Below are 19,105 nucleotides of genomic sequence, written 5' to 3' on the forward strand. Positions count from 1 at the left end.
AATTTGTAGATCACAGGTTTTTATCCCAGCAGGAGCGACTCTGCCGTATGTTTCACTCAGGTTTAGTGACTCAAGTTTTTATTGAGTGCCATTAAGTTGATTATTAGTTCCACCTGTTATTTATAGAACTACAAAAGGTTTTATGAATATTTTAATATGAGCATTGGATTATTGATGAAAGGCAGAACAAACCTTTAAGACACAGAAGGTTACTCCTCTGTCATTGACAATGAAAGAAATCAGACCATCCCAGGTGTAAGGGATTGTTTTTTCTGTGATTGCCTCTTGTATTTTCGGGTTACTTTTTATTATGAATCCTGTTTTTTCTCTCTTCTTTTTCTTATGTTGTCCTAACTCAAGCCCTTCTCTTACCCCAGCACCCTTGTAGATCATTCCGGGTAATCAAACACTCCCATGGACACACAGATCCCCATGAGCATTTGGCGACTACAGCTTAGGCAGATGTTTTTTTCTTTGTTTGCCTTGTTTTTACAGTGCATATATTCTTAGGCACACTGCCACCTCCTCGTGCACTGACGTGGCAGTAAACGGAAGGCCATTCTTCTTCCCATCAAAAGTTAGACCTGGCATCCAAGTGATCAACAACAGCTTTCGGGTTAGCAGCACCCCCTAAAGACTGTAGGACTCTGGGTTGTGTTTCTAATGCACTGGATCTGGAACACTACTTACTGTAGTCCCAGATACTTCAAAGAGAGACTCCTACTAGGAACCCATGTTTAATAACTGAAGCACATTGACACAGTATAAATGGGATTCAATGTTAGCAATTCATTTGATGGAATTATGTAACAACCGGACTGTGTTCTTCACCATGACCTGCAGATGGAAATGGATTTAAATTGAGGCCATTTTTTTATTGCATCATCTGGCATTTGTCATATAAATTACTGAAATAAATTGCCACAATCGGAAGAAGCTAATTCAACAAATGTATACAGCAAGAGTATGTAGTAACACAGAAGTACTGGAAGTAAAGATTAAGATACAAGTGCACACTGTAATATTAATGTAAAAAGTAATAAGATAATTGATTATGATACAGCATTTAGATGGTGACTGACCCCACAATAGGTGGATTAATTGCTAAAGAGCTCCTCACCTTGCATGAAGCGCAGAGACCTCCGTGAAAGACTGGGTGCTGCACATCTGTCTCAAAGCAACCACAGCCAAGACAGATTTCTGTAAAATACAAACATTGGCCTGAGTCACTGAAATAAAGGACCTCTCCCTCCTAATCCTTAATGGATGCACATTTTACCTCCGAGGGTGCCAACATTTCTTTAGCATGCCATTTTGTCTCTGACAACTGTTTTAGGCTCTCTACGGTTCCCTAAAAACTGATTGCTTCCAGAACAGCACAATACTGCCTTAAGGAAGCTCTGGCAAATACTTACAGACTACTATGAAAACACATCACCTCACTTAATATAGTTGGTCTTTGTAACATATCATTGCCTCGTCAAAATTGCCTCTATTGAACCATTCCTCAGACAGAATGATCTTTATAACGCAATAACCTTTTTTTACAGTTGCCTTGTTGAAGAATTTCATTTGATTGAATGCAATCCTATGTTAACATAGTGTAATACAACATAATTATCAATACAATAATTACTAATGGTTTGGGTTATGGTTAAATCATTATTGGTAGGAATTAAGTTTTAGGATTTTAGTTAGGGTTTTTGTTACAATTATGATAAGATTTCCTTTTTTTCAAATATTACTTTCATGTAATCTAATTTAGCTTAATTCAATTAATCAAATTCAGTAATGACTGTCAGAGTCAAGTACAGCATTATGCTTAAGGTAAAGGTTTCGTACTTATACAAATTAAGAGTTTAATATAATGTTATTAACGAAAACACTACGTGTATCATTAGATAGGGTTACATTCACAATCTAAGCCAAATCAAAATTTACTTATTTTAAGTTCTACAATATTCAAATTGGTGTAAATAAAATTAAACTAATTACACATTTTTGGTGAAGAACTGTGTAACGGCGTAATGAATACAAGAAGACATATTTATTATTAATAGTAATGACAATGGTTATGGTTAGGCATAGGAAGCAGTGAAAATGTAATGGCCAAAACGAGGAGATGATATTGAAGTAAAATAGGTTGATGAGATGATGAAAGAAGAGGTAATGCTATGTAGACTGGCCTGAACACTGGTAAAGAGTGTCCACACACTTGATCAATGTCTAGCCTGCAAGTCAACCCAGTGCTGATTAAACAAAACATTCCATTAGGTGTGAATTATCTGTAGCAGGCAAATGCTTATTTAATCACACAAAAGGTGATGGGAGGAATGCTTGTGATTTGCTTAACCACTGGCAATTGCTCGGGGTAGCATCATTGTTTTGCTCACCATGCCACCGCAGTTTGACCCAGTCATGCGCAACTCAGCCTTGACCCTACTCCTCATGGGAATAGTCCAGCCTGAACTGTTGAGCCAGGACCAGTTTTACTTTCATAAGGGTTCTTCAGCCAGATATAGCTTGCTTACAGTGGCACAGTGGTCAGAGGACCCATGTCTGGGCATACCCTTGCCACTTAGGGCGGTACATCAGTCATATGCAAATCAGCATTGACCCTCCTCCTCATGGGAACAGTCCAGCCTGAACTGCTTTCTTAAAACCAGAAAAAATCCAATTGTGTCAGCCACAACCCAATATTATCAAATAAGACAAAATAGTCAATGCGACCCATATAAAGTAAGGTACAGGCAGAAAGGAAAACCATCACTTTATTCTACAGCGTAATCTAATTCATGCATGAGCAGAATAAATATATTGTGATAAATGTGATACACCATCCCCAGAGAAATTCCAGAAAAAACTTCTTGGACACTAACCTTCAATAGAGCGTCGATTGGAGTTCACTTCATGGGCAATACTTGCTACAAGAAACAACATACAAAGATGTCATTTACCTTTCTGGTATGCTAATGCTTGAGGTAGCATATTTGTTGTGTTAAATCATGGATCATGAAGTAGGACGTTTTGACTGTTTATTGTTGGCTTCCTCACTCTATAGCCCAACACACCCAAGTAGCAGGCAACTTTGGCACAATCAGACCATGGGATCTAAGGACCAATTACTGAATTGCATACCAGACAATGCATACCCCACCAAATTAAAAAAACAGTTGTGTGACAAAATATAGAGAACTTGTAATGAAAGGTGGATTGGCAGTGTGCTGCTTGTCACCCGTGAATTTGAGAAAAGGATTCCGAAAATATCAGCTACCAAAATATCGAGTTTACATTCTTTGTATGTAAACTACAAAACTGTTGTGGAAAGAATATTGCCAAAAAAGATAAGAATAATGTGTTTTAATAAAAAATCTAATTATAAGTATTTTTTCCAAATATGAAATTATTAAATAATAATATAATATAAAATAATAAATTATATTTATATATGTGTATATATACATATATATATATATGTTTATATATATGTATATATACACCTACCTATACTATTGTAAAATGCAAAACCAATATTTACACTTTTCTTAAATATGCTTAATTTCTAGTATTAACACTAACTTAACAGTAAAAATTAACAAACATATATAATAACCAGAAATATAGGTAACCGAATTTAAATATTATACTACAAAAACTAATTTCAACTAAGCATAAAGTATATGTTAAAAATATGAAAACATTATTTAAACTATAAGAAAAATTAATAACAAAATTAATAAAAAAAATTGTAAATACTAAAATTAGTTTTCAAAAACGAATATAAACAAAAATGTAAAAAATAATAATGTAACATAACTGAGTTGCTGCCAAACTGTCTTTGGAAGAAGCCATTTACATCATTAACCTGCATAGAACGTAACATTACTGGATTTTCCGTCATCCATTTGCACAAGAAGAGATATCACCCCACCCCCCTCCCAGGATGTCCGTAATGGCAGCAGCACCTAGGATGCTCATCGGATAGGTGCATTCGGGCGTGCTACTGCTGCGCCAAACAGAAACCCTTCTTAGCCTGTCTGAACTTGGACTGCGCCCAGCATCATGAACCACAGCCCTCTCCATTGTCATCACTACCTGGTGAAACCCTCCGAGCACTCAACCCCGGCCGGAGCTCGCTATGCAGTCACATCGCACAACACAACACCGAGGGATTGTTCTCCTATGCTTCCTGCAAGTTTTCATGCATTTTCCCTCATCCAACACATTGCATCCACATCAACAGCACCCAACGTCTCACTCCACAGAGATCTGGCACCTGCTGCATGACAATGTCCTCACTAAAACTGCACCTGTCATTGCCCCTGCCCTCCCCAAAACCGCCACCAGTTACTGGACCGTCAGGCAGGACGGACTTCACAAGCACAGATGCAGAATCACCATAATCATCAGCTGCACAATTGACACTTGATTCCTCCAACTACGAGCACCTTTTATTCAAGCTTCATGTCACAGCCAATTTCACCCTAGGTGGTATTCTCTTCTTCAGACCACCTGGACCACCGATCAACTTCACTGGCACCATCTCGGACTTCGTTGCACTACTTGCCTTTGACACTAGCAATGACATCCTATTTGGAGAACGAACTTTCACCTAGAACACACCCACCTCATCTCAAAAGCACTCACCAAAGTCCTAGGAAGTCTAGGAATCACCAATTTAATAAAGGAATCTAGCCACATCGCTGAACACTTACTGGACTCTATTTTCGCCACCTTTAGCAATATCTCAGTTGAACAGCCCACACCAGTTTCTTGGACGGACCATGCCCTCATCAAGTTCAGCAATCCTGTCCCAGTTCAATACACATGCACCACCACCAGACCAGCCTGCCAAAACCGTAGCAGCATAATTGACAAGGATTGGAACACAGCTATTAACACCCACTGAACCAAACACAGAAACATCCTTCCCAAATCCATCAAGAATTTCAACAATTGGATCACATACTGTGCTGACTCCTTGGCCCACCTCAAACATAGCACTACAACAAGATCTAGACCCCACACCAGCTGGTGCATGCAGGAACTCAGACATCAATACAACAAGATCTAGAACTAGACCCCACGCCAGCTGGTACACGCATAAACTCAGACAGATGAAATACCCCTACAAACATTTAGAGTGCAAAAGGAGAATGAGCCAGGGCAATGCAGACAGGAGCACTTTCAAATCCTCTTAGAGACACTACCTCCAAATGATCTACACCACCAAATGTGCCGCTCTGGCAGAGTGGATCAATGCAAGAACCAATAGAAGTAAATACATCTTTGCATTGTGGATCTACTCCTTCCTAACGAAGGAACGAGTCAGTCATCTTGGCACCATATACATCGGATGCCCATAAACACATCTGTGGATTTCCAAAAGAGTCCCCCCTGAGTCCAACCCTCTTCAATACATACATGATCCCTCTAGTCAGCATCATCCACTCTCATGACATCAACATCCTCTCTTACACTGACAACACACAGCTAACTCATGCCTGCATGACTGAAATTGTACACGGAATGAAGGCCAACTGTCGCAAGTTGAACACCGACAACACAGAAATTGTGATCTTTTGGAAGAGCGCTTCACCACGGGACTGCACCCAGCGGCCAACAGAGCTAGGACCCACACCCACTGCCCACACTAAGAACCTCGGGTCGTCATCTACAGCAACTTCAACAAGACTGCCCAACTCAATGCAGTCAATGCCTCATGCTTCCATACCCTGAAGACGGTCAGGATGAGCTCTAATCAGGACCCAGAAAACCATCAGGCATGTCCTCATCACAAGCAAGCAGGACTACGGAAATGTCTTCTATGCCAGGATCAGCAGAAAACTCACCAAAGTTTGCAGCCCATTTGGAACTCTGTATCCAGAATCTCTCTTAACCTCCCACACCGCACTTGGTGGAGCTCTACAGCCTCCCCAAAAACAAATAAGCACAATTCAAACTCCTCACTCACACTCTCAAGTTACTACATAACACTTGCCCAGCATGCCTCAATAATCCCATCTGCTTTCAATTTTTGGAATCTAACTATCCTTTGCACCTCTCCCACAATCAGCTTTCCATTCACAACACATACTGAAACTGAGTTGCTGGACATCTCTGAGTCCCTAAATTGTCCTAAGATCACAATCACAATGCCGTACTCATTCTTTTTGATCTAGCAGCGTCATTTGATACTATCCCCTCACGGCAACCTCCTACAATGCCTACTTAACTGTGGTGTCAGGGGAGTGGCCTTAGATTGGCTGACCTAATTTCTCTCCGACTGAGAACAATCAGTCTAGACAAAACCTACTTTCTCCAAGACCGAGCTTCTGAAATGTAGGATCCACCAGGACACCTTACTTATTCCAACACTATTTAGGGCCTAATTATGATGTCGGTCGGTGACACCGTTGTGGGAAGGTTCTGACAACCCCATTAGGATTCAGCCACACATGGTGCAGTAGGATACTTCCATTTTTCTCTTGAAGCTTGTGTGGTGAGCAGAAACTGCCCGCAGCACAAGCTCCCACTGAAAAATTGAAGTTTGTACACATCCCTGCACCATGTGGCAGGCACTTCACGGTGTCTAAGAAAGCATACCCCACTCAATAAGCTAAACACAAACTGGCATCCACAGGCAGCATCAAACCCTACTCCAAATTCCAGACACAGCATTGCATGCCAGAGAGAATGAGTTCTTTTGTTTCTTTCCTGACTGAATCTGATAAACTCCATCATATTGCTGGGATTTGTGCAGCGTTATCAGATCCGGCAGTAAAGAATCCATGTATGTTTCTTTAAAACATTTCACATCTCATGCTTGTTCCCGGCTGGGATTCACGAGGCGTGATTGAGTTGCTCTCTTCTTTGCTCTCATGCAGATTTCCACCAGGATATTCACCTTCATGCTAAATTCCTGATTTCAGCATCATGTGGCTCTTAATGGTGCCCAGTAAAGTCAGAGACTAGATGATAACAGTCCATTTACTATCCTGCTATGCTTTTGTCATCCATTTAACTCACTAGACCTGTATCTACATTATTATCTTTACCTGTTACACTTCTTTATGCTTTTTAGCACTTACACTGACTGCAATTCACACTTTTTGCACCTCTCTGGCATTACCTCCTCCGTTAGGCCTTAAGCTATACCTGTCTCTTTAACTCCGACCAGTCCCCTAGACCTCACACACCCTTCAATGTCACCAAGGCATTCTCCAACACAAACCTTCTAGTAAAGAAGGGCAATACCCAAACACATCAAATGTTACAATTGCAATGCTTTCATGTGTGTTTAGCCCACAAATAGACTTTTCAGCATATTTTACAGCTATAACGTTAGGAAAGGCCAACGCAATTGCTTTCTATAATGTTTGATTTGAAGTATGACAGGTTCCTGCAAAGGGGATGCACAGGCCTCTGCCTCGGCAGGGTGAAAATGTTGAATTGTGGGAGTTGACCATACCGCATGCATGGTAGGTGGGTGATCTCTAAAAGAATGGTTGAACAAGACTGGTAACGACCCAACTCAGAAGGTGACAAGTGATGAAAACCATATGTGTATCTGAATTTATAATATGCTGTGCTTTGGACTACTGGAGCAGTATTCCCTGCCAGGCTCTGTCAGAGTGTGTCCTATTACCTCTTGATCTGGCTGCCTTTCAGGCTCTAGAGACTGGCAGTATGTGCGTCCAGCATGCCGAGGGCATTACTTACTTGTTTTGCCACATAGCAAGGGGTGGTCCATAGACAGGCACAAAGAAATGTCCCAGACAATAATACTAATATGTCAATGATACCACTAGGCTGACACTTTCCCTATGGATTTATTATTGGGCTCACGATGCCACAGTAAGGGGGGTAATGGTTAGTATGCAGGACCCTTCCAGCAAATTCCTTAACCTATAATGACACACATGAGCCCCCGAAAGTACAGGACACATAATGCTTTGATCCTGGATTGCGAGGCTGACCACCAACCCAAACCAAAGGGGCATCCTACAAGCTGGGACCCTGGTGGTTGGACAATGACACACAGTACAAGTGAATTAATAAAGTCACTTGAGGTCAAGAAATTCACTCACGGCAAGGTTACAACATCTGGAAAACAAGGTGCACTACGGGTGTTTCTCCATAAGTTCTGTAACAAACCTAACAGCCCATGTGTCTATTCTATATGAACTAATCTGTGACACTTGGACACTTTCCTAATGAATGCAAATACTTCTATGCTCTAAGTGAATACTTTTGTTTGTACTTTTACCAGACCAGTTTTACAGAGGTCCACTAGAGCCCTAGAAAATGTAAAGACCAGCTTATCAATGCTACAAGATGAGGAAGGTGAAGGTGCCCCTATTCCCTTTGCCAATGACACTTCTCAATTACTACTTGCCAATCACTTCCTGAACAATAGCACAACAAAGCACTTTAAAGCCACTGTAGACAAACAAACACCTATTGATTGGAGGGTAGTGAGAACGCCTACTGCATACCAATTGCTTTCTTCAAATGGCTTCCGATCTTTATCTCCCCCCTTTTACTTCTTCCTAGCAAGGATAAAAAACCATTAAAGTGTCAGTAACTCATTTTTATTAATGTATTGCTGTAATTAACTAAAAATATATCATTTAAATCAATTGAGGGTGCAATTTACTTGTAGAATAACATTGAATCTAGCAGTTTAATAATATGTAATCTACAATATTTCAGTAATATTTACAGTTATGGTTGGTATTAGTAGTAAAGGAATTGAATGCAATTAATTAATTAAGGTAAAAGAATTTGGTTGCCCTGGGGTGACATCCAGTCAAGGCCAATGAAATTCTGCTTGTCAAATTAGCTTAGGTGTGGATATGGCCTTGTGCCAGGCCAAATAAATGGGCAATTGAAAAATAAGAGCATAGACACAATAGCTTCATAGATATATTAGAAGCTTGAGGTGCACTGACGCCTTAGAAAATGTATTTTAGACAGACCTTTCTTTACACAACTTGAGCCTTATTCTAATAAGATTTACAGCCATTAGAAAGCCAGAGGTTGACCAGCTCTAGAGGACTAAACATTAGCTGACTAAAGGTTTGAAAATGGCCGCAATGTACTTCAAGTAAAATGTTAAACTAAAACCTGAGCTTATCTCGTGTGCTTCTCAAGGAATTAGTAACTGCATACAAAATAATATGCTTGTAAATGTATTTTGTCTATGGCTTTAATTTTCAATTGAATGTGATCTCTTACATTTAAATGTTTCGGTTAGCAATATCTTGGTTAGCATTAGGGTTATAATACGTAATATATGTAATTTAATTTAAATCAATTATGGAAAGTGATAACTTAAGACATTAAATTAGATTTTAATCATTTACATCAAATTCATTGTATGGTTCGCATTAGAATGACAATAAGTTATTATTATTATCATTATCATTTTTGTAATTATTATTAATTTAGTTAAATAGGTCAGAAGAAACGTCGCTGGGGTAAGAATTGCTCTTAATTTATTTTTTGTTAAAAATAATTTCAATAATAGTGAGTTTCATTTAGGATCAGAAGGTACGGATAGAGCTCGGGTTAGGGTTAGTGTTAGAATAAGGTACCATTTTACTTCAATAATTTCAATCAATTTAATTCAATTTGTGATTAAAATAAAGTGTAGTAATAATGAAAGTAAATGTCAATAAAATAAATGGAAAATAAGACTAAAGACTCAGCATTAGCGTAAAGTTTAGGGCTTGGGTAGGGATAAAGTGATTTTCCTTTCAGTTTTTCAGATAGATGAAAGAAGTAAAGATGTAGAAAAAGATTTACTGGAAGTAAATGTAGTAGTTGTAAAAATACAACCATATCACAGGTTGCAATGAAGACACTGGTACGGCAGGGAGGTTATTACCTGCCTCCAGTCCCCAACATGGCTCTACATTGCTGCTCCGGTGTAGTGGCAACTATCTGGTAGGACACCTCTTAAAGTGTCACAATGAGGAGAACTACATCCGCCCTTCTGCTGGCACACTTCAGGCGTATGTAGGACCCAGAGTCTCTCTCGCTGTGGCCACGAACCTGCTCTGTGCTCAAGATGTTCCCGGCCTGAGGCTCCCAGTTCATGGGCCATTGGTTTTCAAAGTTGCCAACGAGACCATTATGCAGAAGATTTAACATAACAACATACATTATCTAGACACCTTTTTTCTACATTTCCAAACAGATGCCCCCACATACATTCTGAAGATCATCCATATTTGTATCCGTTAGACCTCCTAATGCTGCAGGGTTCTTTCCCCTTCCCTCTCTTTGACCCCTCCTTACCTTTCTTTCGTCTCAAAGATGAAAGTGCCGGTGTCACACTCACTTCCACCAGCACCACATCTGATTGGCTGCTGTCCTCATCCACCGACAACACTGAAAAACAGGAAGGCAGTTAATGGAACATGTCAATTAAAGCTGCGAAGACCAAACGTACGGTAATAAACACACACTCACTCCCACTTATCTAAGGCATGACCAGGCTCGATGCTTCGGGGGTGTTTCGGGTTTGACACTCCTCAAATAAATGCATTCTTTGCTTGGTAGTTGGGTGTGCACTCTGCTATCTCTGCGTTGGTTTTTCTTGTCACCAGCAGAGGATGGAAGACAAAACAGTGACCTTTCATGTAAATCTTGTGGCTGAATTTCAAAATGTCAAACCAGCTAACCTGGAATCAATACCAGCCTCCCTGTTTCTGCAAACTGCGTGATCCTTGGCAAATATTTTATTTCACGTAGATTACTTTTTCTTTCTCATCACATACAAGCGCACTTTAAATATTTGAGTTCAGGATATGAGCTGTACAAGAATCTCTTACATTTGATTTAACATATAGTAATGTTGCGTCATTTATAATTAGAATTCAGGCCATGTTTAGGATTTACATGACTTCTGACTTGCCTCTTAGTTAACCAGTGGCATTGTTGTTGGGGGTAAAGCCATGAATGTTTCTAAAAACTTCACATTTAATACATTTCTATCTATTTACTGATATAATCTGAAGTGCTATGGTGAAATGCTTACACATAATCCATAAATACACTTTTTTAAATTTTGAAGCAACTGTATCATTTTATTTTTAAATTATGTTTTTTGCACAATATCCATACCAAATATATTCATGGCTCAACTTGTGCACTGACTCATGCAGCCAAGCTAGACCCGTAGCTCAGCTCTGATTCTGCCCGCCTTATTAATTTGCCTGCACACCCTCCTCTATTTGTGACTGAGGCTTATAACATAGGGCCATCAGTCACTTGATAAATGATTTTCGATAGGTGAAGACTAGAAACATGGATCCCTGCCCACATACACCGATTTAACAACTCTACCATCAAGACTTTTTGTAGCTGAAATGATGAAGAGTGTGTGCAGTGAAAATACATTTATAATAAGTGATCCTAGAGCAGATACTACATGTGTTTGTGTTGTATGAGACCATAGTGATAGGTTCCCAGGGAGAACTACAAGGCCCAGGCGGGACGGGCAGGGGTGCAACTTCAGTGTGTGTGTTTGGGGTGTGACAGCATGCATTCTTCATTTGGTAGTTTAGTCTAGGGGCCCTGAGTTGCGTTTGCTATGACTGTATTGGTTTTACTTGTTCTCACCTCATTTCACTAGCAGGTTTCAACAAGTTTCTTTTTGGATCAGGATATTAATATTAGATAGTGACCAGTTTATCAAATAAGTAATAAATCTGCAACTATAGAAGTCCTCCTTGAATGGGTGAAAATGTACTTTTTTGTAATTCACAGTAGTAGGGTTGGAAAGCTGTGTCAGTCTCAGGTTTCCAGGCATACTACTGAGAATAAAAACACCTAAATGGTGATGGAATGAATGTTTGCAAATCACTTGGGGGAGCACTCCAAAACTTTGCTCAGTGTGCCACCCTACACAGAGTCCCACCTAATGCAAATCAGTACTGACCCTGTTCCTTATGCAGATAGTTCATCCCGAACCTTGGTTGTTTCACCCCTCCACCCTGCAACCTACTGCTTTTTCAGTTGGGAAATTTTAGATTCACACCCCACTGAATCTTATTGACTAAGCTACACCCCTGCGCATGTCGTAAGAGACCTCATCCTATCGAAAATAAAAGCTGGACAATTGTTGTCTTCCTAAGAAGGGATCCTTATGTGTTGTCTATTGTCCAAGTGCTGTTATAGAGAAAGATTTTATCAAATGAACTCAAAGGTGGCTGCACGGCCTCCATCAGAGACAATACATGAGCAGGGTCTATCTTATCTGACGTCAACCCAGGTCTAGCTGCATAAATGCTTCAAAGACAAAACACCTCCTAACCTTGTTAGCCAGACTTCTGTTCTTGTGACGACTCCAGCTATGCATCCTGAGACGTGTGATTGATGCTATGGATGACCTTCATGGAGTTCTTGTGTCTTCTGACACGTTTGGAAAGGGCACCCAAAACAAGACTTGCACATTATGGTAAAGTTATATTACTTGGGGTCCCTGGTAAATTGGAAGATCCAGCAGCACACATATTAACAGACAGGAGTTAAATCAAAGAGAAATATGGATACTTGGAAGAAGCCAATGTGTCCCAGTCCGGGTATAGATTTGATGAAACAGCCAGTCTGTGTTGCTGATTCTGATTGGCAGGGGCTTTCATACTTGTGCACAGCTACGGAGAAGGAGTTTCAGAGTGAGGTTACCATCATTGAAAAGGCCTGGCCTGGTGTATCTTACAGACACTAGAAAGCACCAGAGACAAAAAGCAAAGAAAGTGTGCAGCTTGGAAACTTGTTGGTATATAGAGTGAGCTACAACCAAGAAAGACATGATGCCTAAAGAAGATGGCATTCAAGGTCAGCCTCTTTTGGACAGGTAGCCAGTGTCACGTCTTCAGTAGCAAAGTGATGTGGCCACGACAATCACCGTGCGGAGGAGAAAATCTGGTACAATCTGTGCATGTCACTTGGGCAGTCACTGCATTACATGCAATCAGGATGACCTGTGAATCTGGGCCTCAACTTAAAAAGTAAGTGAAATTACTTGCTAAAATGTTTAATATAAAGGATGTATGTTACTTTAATACAAAAAAATGTAGGAAAGAACACAAAGAATGTAAATAATTCAATTTGAAAATGAAGAGGAAAAAACTCGGAACCCACAATTTCTGCAAAATTATTTATAGTAAGTAAAAAAAAACTGTGGAAAATAAAATGTATTAAGGATTAAGGTTTGGAGACTAATCCAACCCTTCAAAATACATGAAGTAAGACACACCTGTTCTAACCCTTTGAATTAATAGACCCTGCATGATGCCTTCACTCGGTAAATGTAACAATATCTGACCACTGTACACACAGTCCAGCCTGCCCACATACATGCCTTGCCTCGCCAACAGGACAGGGTCTAAGTATCCAAAACCCCAAATTCTGACACTCATCAAATTAAATCTTTTTTCAATATTTATACTGGTTCCATGCTCCAATAATAACAATGGGGTTTTGCGTTGTGTGCAATACACGCAAAGTAATCATAAACATAAATATAATTGTAAATTATTTAAAATTGTTTACATCACACAACATATTTTAATTCATAAAAAAAATATATATATATACATATATATATATATAAATAAATGCAATTAAATTAGTAACTTGAGGCATCATTTGTTTGTTGACGGTTCCTCTCTAGAGATCCCTGCCAATTGGATCGGGCAAGTGGTGAGGGCACCTTGTAAAGACTGTAATGCCAAACAGAAGCATAGATCGCAGTGGTGCTGCCGGTGTAGTGGCACAGGGGCCAGTGTGTGAAAGGGGCCCCAGCATGCCTTGCACCAGCTGCAGTTTATTTATGAGACCCATTGCCCTTTATTTTTAATGTAGAGCCTAGACAGTGCTTGCGCTGTCAGGATGATCTGTTGTATGTACTTTGTGGGCTTTGACTCCTCCCATCGTTTGTGATTTGTCTAGTCGGCTGTCTTGTAAAAATCCTTGCTTGCTAAAGGGTAATTTATTTGGCTTCCTGGTCCTGCCTTTTTCCAAGTTGTTCACTCCCCTGGAGCATTGTCCCAGGAATTGTAGGCTTCCGCTTGCCCCACAGTAATATCTGTTTAGGGACTACTTTTCCTTTTCTCTAAGAGCATTTTACCAGAGATCTTGATGTTTTCAGGGCTCTGAGGTCCGTTTCTGTAAACAGGGCTATAAATCATGTTCTTATCTCCTTACATTTGCTGTGCTGTCAAAGACCGAGATCAAATGTTAGAGGCTGTATCGAAGTGCTCGTCACTCCCCCCATCCGCTGCCGCCACCGCTTTCAAGCACTGAGCTAATTTTCTTTCTCTGACTTCAAAGTGAGAGAATTTTCCCCCTCTGCCAAACTCATCCTGTTTTTCTGCTTTAGCCGTTGCACCACCTTCTTCCTTTCCGTGTGCGTTCCTTTTGTGAAAACACCTCAATCTTTGGGCCAGCGGAGCCGTCTTTCCTTGCTCGAGTCTGCAATAGCTGCAGCCAATAAGAGCTTGCTGTATGCAAACCAATCAGAAAGTCATCTCCATGATAGCACAAGCGAAGGCAAAAAACAGCAATTGTGTGCAGCCATACTTCATCCCGGGTAGCACATACTTACCCCAGCTTTGAGTCCTCAATGAGTGTGGGCTGCACGGAAAGCCCCGAGGCGGCAGAGGAAGAGTCACTCATCCTTAAGCACTGGGTGGCAGCGACCGATGTGAGACGGACTCTCTGGAGTGAATTGCTTGCATCTGATCGTGACGTCACACGCATCTTCGAGGTGAGAGCTGTGAGCTGCGAGGAGTGAAACTAGTGCGGCGTGATTACCCAACCTTCGGTGCCCCCCCACTGGCCCCAAATCGCCTCGGTAGTCCCGTAGCCAGGGGGGGGACTAAAGTTGGGTGCTAACAGGCAGGCAGAAACACCCGAAGCAGCAGACTAGACAGTGGTGTCCTCAACCAGTACCAGATTCTCACCATCCAAAGATTTCCAGGGAATGGGTTTCACTTACTGAGCTCACCACACAGGCTAGGTTCGCTTTAGTTGGGAGGAGCTTGCCTGTTAAACTCATAATTTCCATTGTGTGTAATAGAGTGCCGATGCCATCAAACACCAATCCCTTCCTGCCCCATGCAAAGCCGCAGCCATCATAACAGGAGGCAACTGATCACTTCCCCCCTCTTCTTCGTCCACCAGTGCACACAAGCACGAGGAGTTCACCACACTCACAGGGATGTCACCACCCAGCTCATCTGCACATCAGGGCTGTTACAAATGGAGGAACTCCTAGAACTTACTGAAACTCAAAACATTACTAATGGGCTTGGTTTCAACTGACAAAGGAGGCAACTCTAGAAAAACAAAGAAAACATTTCAAAGCAGTGCTTCCAGTATTGAAAACGATTCCTTCGGAAACCACGCACTTTCCTGGTTCATTATGTCTCTCGTACAGAGATGCTCTTGGGGCTCTTCATCTGGGCTGTGTATACAAGTGTGCACATAAGTAAGATACTGCCCTTAAAGATGCGTGCACAAGGGTGCGGGGTGCAAGTGTGTACACGAGCACGTTGTTAGAAGATTGTGCAGGTGACGTCGAGTGTATTTAAAGTTTGCTGGTGACCAAGTCTGCACCACTGAGTACTGCTGCCCTACACCTTCCCACTGCCCTACTATGTGCATGTTGCCCCATGCCTTCAATTTTTTACCATCCCTATTTTATTCTTTAACCATTTCGGTCTTCCTTTCTCCTCCCTTAAACTCTTACTAATTCCCGATTGCTATCTGCTTCTCCCCCACCCTTGTTGTCTACCTTGTCTCCAGGCTTACACTTTGTCTTCTTTCCTTTGCCCTTGCAAGCTTCTTCTCTCGTCCTTGCACTTTTCATTCTCTCGACCTAGCACTCTTCCTTTTCTCACCCGCTCTTGCACTCTTCCTTCTCAAGCATACCCTTACACCCTTCTGTCCCTCACCCACCCTTGCATTCTTCCTTCTCTCACCCTTGCACTCTTCCTTCTCTAACCCGCCGTTGCATTCTTCATTCTCTCCCCCGCACTTACACCTTTTTTTCTTTCCCTGGCCCTTGCACTCTTTCTTGTTTTCCCCATCCTTTGCTCACTTTTCCTCTCCTACCCCTGCACTTTTCTCCCTTCTCTTCTCCGTCCCACCTTGCGCAGTCCCCCCTTTTCCCTCCCACCCCTATGTTGTTCTCGTTTTCTCTTCTACATCTCATCCCTGCTCTATTGTCCCCTTCTCTTTTCCCACCTAAACATTTTCTGTTCTTTTTCCTCTTTGCTGTAGCTCTTTTGCCCTCCCCCGTTGCCCTCTTTGGATGCATCACAGGATCCTGTAAGGGCTTCTGCACACATTGTGACTCATGCAGTAATTTGGAGTTCCCATGTAACCACTTCCCATGTTCTCCTAGTAGTACTCCTGGTCATATCCTGTGGACCTGGTACCGCTGCATGTGCAGAGCCAAGATTCATTGACTGTAGTTGTGACATGGACACTTCTTAGTGTGAATGATCTTTTGTGATTTTGTTGTTGACGCATGAGTTGAAGGCTGCCTGGGCAATGGGTACGGGCGTTCTCGGTATGCAACAACACCTAGGTATCTTCTTTCTCTGTGACAGCTGTTGCATTCATTGTCTATGCTTGCTGTACATTTTGGGACCTAACAGTCATTGGGCCTGCACTAAAAAAATATTGTCCCGTCACTATGCTGCAAACTGGGAACCTTGCAGGATTTTATGTCTCTCAAAATTAAAATTAATTGATACCTGTCATCGCCGCTTGTTTCCCATACTTATCGTGTAGTTTCAACTCAGTTTTGCAATCTCTTTTGCTTCCCTTAACTCTCGTCCTTTGTGTTGCTTCCACCACCCCTGGCGTCCGTGTTGCTGCTGGCCCTCTGTGTTGCTTTTTCCTTACTTGTTTACTCTAAAGGATTTACATACTTCCTTCCTATTTGTCACCTTACCCACTCAGCTTCACATGTTGTCACTTTTATAACTGATGGACGCACTGATATGTGATATCATGGACCAAGTCAGTTTCCCAACACTGGAGTTATCCAATTAATGATGTGGTTCTTGCTCATAAAACATCTACTGCCACTACTCCTCCACTGTAGAGAAACCACAATTGGCACAACCAAAATCTATTAAATTTTTATGTATTAGAGATGTTTGCAAAGTGCAGCACATCTATATAAATCGATCTTAGAGCAATTGTGATGGAAAGAAGAGATTCTTCAAGTCACTCTGAAATTTTAGAAGTCCGCTTAAGAATTTATTGAGTATACTCACACTTCTCATACAGGCACAGAAGCGTCCAAGAGCCAACAGACAGCTCTATCATAACTTTTTGATACACATTGATAGCCCTTTGGTTTACATCACAGACCCTAGCAACAGTTGGTCTCAAGAAACACTTTTGTTTAACAAAGAATAACCTGCATTTAGTCACCATCCCTATTTTTTATGTAAAATCATCTTGATATTTAACAGTGTTCTTTCAAAGCTTCGAAATACACTTTAGCTCCATACACACTTCAATCTGCCTAGTCCAATCTACTCCAGTCCAATGTGCCCCAATCCAATCTGCCCACTCCAATCTGTTCCACTCCAATTCAAAACAATCCGCCCCAATCTAATGCAAAACATTCTGCTAATGCCAATCTGCTCTACTCCAATCCGCCAAACTCCAATCTGCCCCACTGCAATCCAAAACATTCTGCCCTACTCCAATCTGCCACTTCCATATGCCCAGTCCAATCCGTCCTACTCCAATCCGCTCCATTCCAATCTGCCCCACTCTAGATGCGCTCCATTCCAATCCGAAACAGCCTTCCCTACTCCAATCTGCCCCACTCTAATCCAAAATATTCTGCCCACTTCAATCTGCCAGACTCCAATCCAAACAAATCTGTCCCACTCCAAACTGCCCCAATCCAATCCAAAAGAATCTGTCCCACTTCAATCCAAAACAAACTGATCCACTTACAACTCGCCCTACTAATGAATCAGAGCACAAATAATTAATCCTACTTCAATCCAAAACCGACCGCCCCACTCCAATCCAACCACCTCACTCCAATCCACCTCACCCCAATCCAATCCACCTCAACCCAATCCACCCCATTCCAAACCACTTCACCCCAATCCAGCCAAATCTAACCTACCCCACCCCAACCCAATCCACCCCAATCCAATTCATCCCAGCCCCAATCCAGGTCACCCCACCTCAATCCAGTTCACCCAACCCCAATCCAATCCCCCTCAATCCAAACCACCCTACTGCAATTCAATCTACTCCACTCCACCCCACTCCACCCCACCCCAATCCACCCCACTCCAATCTAATCCCCCCATGCAGTTCACCCACTCCAATCCACTCCATAGCAGTGCAATCACCCCACTCTATTCCAGTCCACCCCACCCCAGTTTAGTGTACCCCAGTCAGTCCAATCCATCCAGACCACCAAACTCCAATCCATTCCACTCCACTCCAATTCGATCCAATCGACCCCACTTCAGTCGAGTCCACTTCAACTCATTACACCGCCCTCTAATTCAGTCCACCCCTCTCCACTCTAATTCACCCAACTCCAAACCACCATACTCTCATGCAATCCACCCCAACTCACCCCAATCCAATACACCCCACCCCAAACCAATCTAATTCACACCACTCCAATCCACCACGCTCCAATCTACCCACCCCATTTCAATCCACCCCAATCGACCCAAGCCAGTCCAACCACTCCAATCCAACCCACTCTACCCCAATTCAATCCACCTGCTACCTCAATCCTCTCCAACACCCTCCACTCTTTTCCACCCAACTCCACGCCACTCGGTGACACTGCACTCTATGACACTCTCTGCCACTGAACCATGCTCCTCTCTACTGCCCCAACTTTGCTCAAAGACACTCTTCTTCAACAAATCCAGTCTATGACACTCTACTCCTCCCACTCCACTATAGGTCACTGGCAGCTGCCACATAGCAACAATCCACATAAATACACTACATTTCATGCCGCATAATTCCAATCAGTATAATTTCACTCAACGCCACACAGTTCCACGCAACACATTTTCAT

At 41.9% G+C, this 19,105-nt stretch overlaps 1 protein-coding gene across 1 annotated transcript in view; it reads right to left on the reverse strand.

The window, feature by feature from the left end:
* The window catches only part of DNMT3L (DNA methyltransferase 3 like), a 187,748-nt gene that overhangs the window by 158,616 nt on the left and 10,027 nt on the right, over positions 1-19,105 (reverse strand). Inside the window, exons 2-4 of the mRNA XM_085646967.1 lie at positions 10,306-10,398; positions 2,880-2,924; positions 1,121-1,200 (exon numbers count right to left, since the gene is read on the reverse strand). Coding sequence (XP_085503093.1) covers positions 1,121-1,200; positions 2,880-2,924; positions 10,306-10,398 — 218 coding nt within the window. The remainder of the gene's footprint in view (positions 1-1,120; positions 1,201-2,879; positions 2,925-10,305; positions 10,399-19,105) is intronic.

Source organism: Triturus cristatus, chromosome 3_2 (assembly GCF_964204655.1).
Source record: "Triturus cristatus chromosome 3_2, aTriCri1.1, whole genome shotgun sequence".
Classification (NCBI taxonomy): Eukaryota; Metazoa; Chordata; class Amphibia; order Caudata; family Salamandridae; genus Triturus; species Triturus cristatus.